The 7,657-nt window shown below is 43.4% G+C and overlaps 1 protein-coding gene across 2 annotated transcripts; it reads left to right on the plus strand.

The window, feature by feature from the left end:
* evx1 (even-skipped homeobox 1) lies at nucleotides 1-2,582 on the plus strand. 2 transcript variants are annotated; one of them, XM_069681990.1, is made up of 3 exons: nucleotides 1-370; nucleotides 1,281-1,516; nucleotides 2,055-2,582. In XM_069681990.1, the coding sequence occupies exons 1-3, from the start codon at nucleotides 1-3 to the stop codon at nucleotides 2,580-2,582; spliced, it is 1,134 nt and encodes a 377-aa protein (XP_069538091.1). The 2 variants fall into 2 exon arrangements, with proteins under 2 accessions (XP_069538091.1, XP_069538092.1); XM_069681991.1 differs by having other exon boundaries at nucleotides 1,371-1,516.
* Nucleotides 2,583-7,657: the final 5,075 nt, after the last annotated feature.

Below are 7,657 nucleotides of genomic sequence, written 5' to 3' on the forward strand. Positions count from 1 at the left end.
ATGGAAAGCAGAGAGGAGATGGTGATGCTGGCGGAGGGAGGTCAGCTGGGCAAGAGCGGGTCTAATTTATCGGAAGGCATCGGGAGCCCCGAGCTGCGAGATAAGCAGGGGAAGCCGGGCCACAGGAGCTGTCTGAGCCCCGGTGCTGCGCCCTACTCCCGGGACAGGACGGAGGTGATGGTGGAGGAGAGCGCACGGAGGAATCTGTGCGCGGACATGAGGCCGGTTGGCACGTCTTCCTCCGGAGAGAGACACCGGACTGATCATCATCTCCACAAAGACGGCAGTAGCTCAGACACAGAGTCAGACTTCTACGAGGAAATAGATGTGAGCTGCACGCCTGAAAGCATGGACTACCCGACTGCTAAAGGTAGGAGCTGCATGCACTGCGGCTTTTCTGTCACTGCATGCTTGTGCTAAAGACGACAACGTGTATTACGCCAACCAAAAAATACCAGAATACACTCAGACTCTTTTATAAATGCATAAAAATCTGCAAAAAGATCGAAATGTTACAGTTAAGCCTCAAAACCATCAGAATAGGAGTGCAGTGTGTGCTGCACAGCTGTTCTGTCAAGTGACCAGTGTGGCTGGAAACACGCTGAGGTGACACCCACAATCTAACCAGGCATTTTCCCCTCTGACTTTAACAATACAAGCAAATCAGCATATATGTATAGCCTATATTTACTGCATGAGTCGGGATGCAGGGTTTTATGTAAACCACAAGCACAAACGTGGAGGAAAGGCCACTAACATGGGGATTTGTTGGACGTCTGTGTGGTTGCAACGATTTTAAATTGTATGCTGCAAATGTGTGACATGATATACTGAAAATATATGAAGAAATATTCAAATAATTATCAGCTATTCATAATTTCTAGTGGCTGTTTGCCTCAAACCAAAAGGATGACAAGAAGACGAACGAATGACAACAATAAAGCCTCATTATTCAGACTTGTAGTTAACTATATTGATGGTTTAGCGCCATCAAGTTATATTTATTAATAGGCCTATTGTTAATAGAAAATAATATATATTATCTGGTTGTTGTTGCTGGAAAAACTCCTCAAAATGAAGACCTGAGCTGTGTTTTAGGAAGGCCCTGGTAACTTGTAAAATTAGCCTCCCACAACGAAGAAAAAAATCAGATTAAATATGAAACGAATTCAAAAATTAAATATTACAATGTGTTTTTGTTCTATATTAATTTTCCTAATGAATCATGTTTTAAACTGTGTTCTAATTGTATCCGATTTATTTTTCTCGACACACTTCAGGTCGAAACGGGGATTCTCCGGGTCACCAGAGTGAGTCTGGAGCTGACCCGAGTAAGATGATCCCGGGTCAGGGCTCTCTGTCCTATTCAGCGGATCAGATTCGTCGGTACCGGACAGCGTTCACCCGGGAGCAGATCGCCCGGCTGGAGAAGGAGTTCTACCGGGAGAACTACGTGTCCAGGCCGCGGAGATGCGAACTGGCGGCCGCTTTAAATCTACCTGAAACCACCATCAAGGTGAGATTACTGAGCTCAGAGAGGCCTCAGGGTGGGAATACAGGATGGGAATTTGTCAGATTGTATTTATGAAAAAGGTTCATCATAACTAGACTCCTACAACACTGGGGTTCGTTTAAATGTCTGATTCTGAAATGTCATTTATATTTAGATATAGAAAAAAAACACCGCATAAAGTAACCAAAAAACAATTAGCTCATAACAAAGGAGGAGAAGAGTTCAGAACCTGTAGATGTTTACTTCGAGCAGGGGCCTTTATTTTAATTTTAATTTTTTTGCCTTTATTTTTTTTTTTCCTAAGTGGAACAACAACATCAAATTGAAGTCAACTTTTTTTGTAGTAAAATCTCATAGAACCCCCAAAGGAAAATTAAACTAATGCGTAAGTCTCGCTCTAACAAAAGAAACAAAAATTCGTGCGTAAAAGCGGAACTACTGTTCGAGCTCCATGTTTGCTTTTGTTATTGTGGGTTTGTCTTGCACCCTTTGATTTGTGGGACCTGTGGTTAATATTTTACTCTCCATGTCTCCGTCTCAGGTGTGGTTTCAGAACCGCAGGATGAAAGACAAGCGCCAGCGCCTGGCCATGACATGGCCTCACCCCGCAGACCCGGCCTTCTACACCTACATGATGAGCCACGCGGCGGCCACGGGGAACCTGCCCTACCCCTTCCCATCACACCTGCCGCTGCCTTACTACTCCCACCTGGGTGTCGGAGCTGGCTCTGCTCCGGCCGCCACCCCTTTCTCTAACCCTCTGCGCTCCCTGGACAGTTTCCGGATGCTGTCTCACCCCTACCAGAGGCCGGAGCTGCTGTGCGCCTTCAGACACCCCTCCCTGTACCCCGGACCTCCCCACGGCCTCGGTCCCGGAGGAAGCCCGTGCTCCTGCCTGGCCTGTCACTCAAGTCAGTCTAATGGCATCTCATCCAGGCCCTCCGGATCGGACTTCGCTTGCTCCCCAACAAGCAGGACTGACGCTTTTGTCACTTTTACGCCTTCAGTTCTTAGCAAATCCTCATCTGTGACGCTAGACCAGCGGGAGGAAGTGCCTCTGACCAGATAAAACCAAAACTCTTCTTCCATATACGCCTTTAGCATAAGCTTTTTACCCTAACATATTATAAGATCAGGACTGAACAGCATGAAGAGGTAGCCTGTAAGCCATCTTAAAGTGGAGGCAAGATAATTAGCCAGATCTTCAGCGATGTGACGCACAACAGATCTCCCATTACTGACAAATAATAATCCCATTGCAGAGCCAGGACAGTGGGCTGAAATATGACGGCATGGACACAAAAGCAGATTTGATTTTTAGAAGATTAATTTGATGTGTGAGAGAGAAAGGGGGTCCACAGAAACGTTTAAATCCCAGTGATGGATGGCGTTAAGGTTTTATCATTACTTCTCGTCTCTTTACGCGTCCAAATCGTCCTACATGTATTGTTAGTTATCCAAGAATGATGCTTTCCATCTCTCTTTTTAACAAGGGGGATTTGTTAACAGACTGCGGCCGTCTCATTATAACGCAGCTCTCCACACCGCGGGGCCCTCCACGGCGGCGGAAGCCCGGGCAGAAATGTGCAGATGCTAGTGAAAAATTAGGAAGTGATGTATATGTACGACCCGGTGAATTTTGAGTGTTGAATTAATGATAATACCAGGAAGGGATCGTTACTGCCAAAAGGTAACAAGGCGCCAGGGGAACGGATTACCACAGCCAAGCACGGTTTGACGAGGAGGGGGGGAGAGAGAGGAGGAGAGGAAGAAGGAGGAGGAAACAGAAGAGGATGGAGAGACAGAGGGAGGACAATCAGAGGGAAAAAAGAAAATGAACACACTCCTTCAGTTTCCTCTCTAAACGATATGAAAGCCAGTTCTTAAATCTGATAAAAATGTGATTAATATATGACAATAAGCCTCTTAGAATATTTTTTAAACACAGTGGCGGCAGTTTGTGGAGAAAGGGGACGAAAAAGTGACTGATTATATTTGTTTTGTTTTTTTCTATTATTTTTGTTTTCATGTTTACTTCTTGGCTGGGTTGTCCTCAAACGTCTAATTTGCAATAAACACTGTCAAAGAATCAATGAAACAATGGAGTACGTGTCTTCGAAATATCTTACAGATTAATTTTATTTGCAAACAAACGAAAATTTGGTTTCGAAAAATCGAGCAAAAAATGCTGCTTTAATCCAGCAGAAACACATGATTTAGATCTCCTTTACAGGTCATTTTATTTCGTTTGTTCCACGTTAAGGATTTTCTACGCTCAAAATTTGTCCTCCACCCCCCCTCCAATAATAACACTAATTTTCTTCTCAAGTGGTCGGTGTCAAAAACACCCGCGTGCCCCCATTTCTCCTGATGGGACCGCTAGATTGACCGTGACAGTTAAGTGGTCCCCGGGCTCCGCTAACGGCTCTCATATTTTTCTCTCGCAGCGCTTAATAGACACGACAGAATTAGTTGTCTGAAGATATTGGAAAATGCAAAGAGATCGATGATTCAGAGAGGCCCGCCACCAATCAGCGGGGTCTTAATTGGCCGCGTTTGACCGGGGCTGCGCAAATTAAAAGAGTTTTCTGCGCGTAATAGGATCTGTGAGCTCCTGCGGCCCACAGAGAGAGATAGAAATCACGTTTTTAAAAGGGGCTTTACGCAGTAGGTGGGAGAGATTAGAAGTTATTGTAGTAATGTGTGAAGAAATGGTTGGAAGTTAGCGAAGGCCTTAGAATCCACCTGGCAAAAAACTGGCGAACTGTAATCTAACCAGAGAGACGGCCTTATTCGCGCAAAAATACGTTTATTCAAGACAAAACACCATCATGCAGCTTTTAAACCAACGAAAAAAATAGCAAAAAAATATTAATAATTATAGAATTCTATTATTTACACCTTCATGAAAACCGTTTCTGTGCGCAAACTACAAACCAGAAACAAAAATCGCCTCTTAACTCATATTTTCATCCTCCTCTGATACTTTCCAAAGCAGGTCTCTTCCTGATCAGACTGTACTGCACCCGCACATGCAACGCACCAGTGCACCCCTCTCTCCCCCACCTCCCTCCCGCACGCGCGTTTGATTGATGGCCTTATTAACTGCAGTTCTTGTAAGTGTGACCGAGCTGATTAAAATGCATATGTTTGGAATAATACACCGTTTAAGCCGCCCGGGTCGGGGCGAAACCACAAGGCAGATTTATGTAAACTATCAGCCGGTGTCTTTAAGCCTGATGGGGACGCGGGTCATGCAGGAAAGTGGCTTTGGTTGTGCATAATAAAATCGTACTATAAAATAAAGACGAACGGATCAGGGTAGCTGAATATTCAAAAGGCGCAGTCCCTCTAAAATTCTGGTTCTTTTTAACAGCCTGGGAAGCTGATTTTCATTCGGTTACACAGGAGCAGCAGCAAGTATACGATCATCTTCTAAACCCGCGTCACACTGTGCCAGAATGACACATTAAAGTGAGGCAAATTACAACCACATTTACCCAGCCGCGCATATGGATCTCCATCTCTGTTCGCTGCGTAAAACGCGCGGCTGAATCCTCAGCGGCCTAATCCAGCATCAACATGCCATTTAAGCGCTGAAAGATTGCGTATGACCGAGCTTCAAGATATGATGGGCTCGTAGATTGCGCACATAACACCAATTACATCAGCCTTATAAGATCCTACTTTGGGAGAATTGGCTCAGGGCTCCCCAGCTCCCACAACCAGCACAAAGCATCTTGATAGGGGCGGTGCAGTGCAGCTGTCCACCGATGGAAAATTCAAAAAAAGACACCAAATGGATGTGAGGCTGCTGCTGCCGCTGTTTAAATTGGATTACATCCTAATTTACAGGCCCTTGTCGTAACGCAAGGGGCTGGCGGAGGCGTGGACGGAGCAATCACACCGTAATGATGATGAATGGGAGATTAATGCGCATACAAGCAAGACAATTTAAGCCTTCATCTGTTTAAATAGGCTTCCAATATCATTTGGAAACGGGGGTCACGTTAAATCAATCGGGGGACGCGTGAAAGTCGTTTTCAGCGGCGTCTTTATCAACCTTATTTACGGCGCACCGGAGACAGCTATATGCAGCTGCAAAATGGGCCGGCTGCTACGTGCTTATGTGACATACACGAGCAACAAAAACAGAGCAGGATGGATTCAGGGTATGAAAAGAGCCTCTTAAATCCTGAAGTGTAGTTGTTCAAATCAAGTGAAGCCGAATGTGATTCTCAGAGTTTCTGCGCACATTCGTGCCAAAATGATCCTCTTGAACTGAAATTTAAAGTGTCTAATCCTAAATAAAATCATAATGTTGGCTTTTTGTAACAGAGATTCTGCGTAACAAGAAGCGCAATTAAAGAGATGGCGGGACTGCTTTATACAGGCCACAAAAAGATGTGTTCAATGACTGTGGGGGATTGCGTCATTTATCTCACCCCCCAAATATCGTTTTGACCAACAAAGTAGTTACTGTCATCCTTTTTAGGTGTCCATTTATGTTACATTTAGGCTGCGGTAACTAATTCAACTGATAGGCCAAACGAGCGCCAAAACAGGTTTTTGGCGCCAAGATGAGCCATTTACTCTCTCACGTGTACGGGTTACATCTTATTTCATTGTACAGAGTCAAGGCGGGAAACCAAACAGAGAGGGAAAAGAAAACAAAATAAAAAGTTATATGCTTACACATTCAGAAGGTGTCGGATTGATTGAACATTGGCGGGAGCTGCTTCACATCGGAAATGTTCCAACTGTGACATTGCTGTCTGTGGTTCAGGGGGAGATGAAACCAGACTGCATAAACCAGCTGCATTTTATACATCCCCTGCTGCAGGTAAGAGGCTGGACAATACCAGATAGGGGGGAGGCGTAAACACCAAAAGAAAAAATACTTGCAAAAAACAACATCAAATGCAAAAACTTCACATAAAGTATACAATTACAATAATACACGTGCATAAAAATGCAGTGACACATGTTTAACAATACAATAACACAAATTAATGCTGTCATTACACTGCACTCCCCTCCTTAGTTATATGGTCTGTTCCAGGTGCTTTTAAGCAGGTGTGTGGCCCTTTAAAAAGCATTTGCCCGAACACGCAGCCACAGGGAGCACGAGAGACGTGAGTATGCGTCACAGCTCGCGCGTCTTTTCTTTATAAGGTCACTTTTGTACACTTTCAGTCGTCATCTGCAACCTCCTTAAACACAACAGGAATGTGTAAAATACTCAGAGCTCAAAGAAAATTGAAAATCCATATCTCTGCACATGAATCCCTTGTGTATACAAAAACATCGGCCTGGTAATTCAATCAATTACCTATCAGTTATCAATCTATGATTATAGAGCCCAAAATCTCCATTCTGCAGTTCAATAAAAACCATATTAAATAGCATATGAATCTGCTGTTTGTACAGAATGGGCCCATGCGGTCCAGGTTCTCCTCTGTGAACTTTTCAGGTCAGGATGTTGTAATTGAAATATTTGGTGCATATAATTTTTAATGTTTAAAAAAAAAGAGGTTTAATCAATGTATGGTTTTAGTATCTGTTTCTGAGGAATCAATGGACACATTGATAGTGTAGCAATAATCTAATTGTGGAAGATGGGAGGACAAGCCTTCAGCGTACATTTAGTGTGTTAAACAGCAGCACTATTGCTGTTCATTGTCAATCACATCTCTACAACCACAGATGTGTTTTTGCATGTTTCTTTCCCCCATTTGTTTTGCATTCAAATGAACCCCGTGCAGAGGCCCACATTAAAATGGAAGTTGTTTTCCTAAAATGTGCGCAATGGGCTGAATTTTTCTACAGTTATAAAACGTTTTGTAAAGGCATGTTTGTATAGAAATAATGCAAATATACCCCTCACACTAATTTGTAACATTGTAAGGATTTAAAAAGAGCTGAGACAGGATTTCAGTTTTCCATTCTCCATTCATGCATGTCAACATTCTGTCGGGCACTAAAGCCGTATAAGGACAAAACACAGAATACAAAATAAAATGAGTTTTCTATTACACAATAGTAATGATGATACTGTGTGTATCGAAAACACATTGATTAGTCATATCTTCTTCATTGATTATTTTAAATTAAAGGGCACAGACAGGGAGGGTTAAAGTGATA

The sequence above is a fragment of the Semicossyphus pulcher genome, unplaced genomic scaffold, assembly GCF_022749685.1.
Source record: "Semicossyphus pulcher isolate SPU_LCO1_2020_fin unplaced genomic scaffold, fSemPul1.0.p SCAF_5, whole genome shotgun sequence".
Classification (NCBI taxonomy): domain Eukaryota; kingdom Metazoa; phylum Chordata; class Actinopteri; order Labriformes; family Labridae; genus Semicossyphus; species Semicossyphus pulcher.

What these genes read in the sequence shown, in the direction of transcription:
- evx1 (XM_069681990.1), top strand. Translation starts at nt 1, where the DNA reads ATGGAAAGCAGAGAGGAGATGGTGATGCTGGCGGAGGGAGGTCAGCTG. An exon ending in GGACTACCCGACTGCTAAAG is followed by an intron (nt 371 to 1,280) that starts GTAGGAGCTGCA and finishes GACACACTTCAG; the next exon opens with GTCGAAACGGGGATTCTCCG. An exon ending in TACCTGAAACCACCATCAAG is followed by an intron (nt 1,517 to 2,054) that starts GTGAGATTACTG and finishes TCTCCGTCTCAG; the next exon opens with GTGTGGTTTCAGAACCGCAG.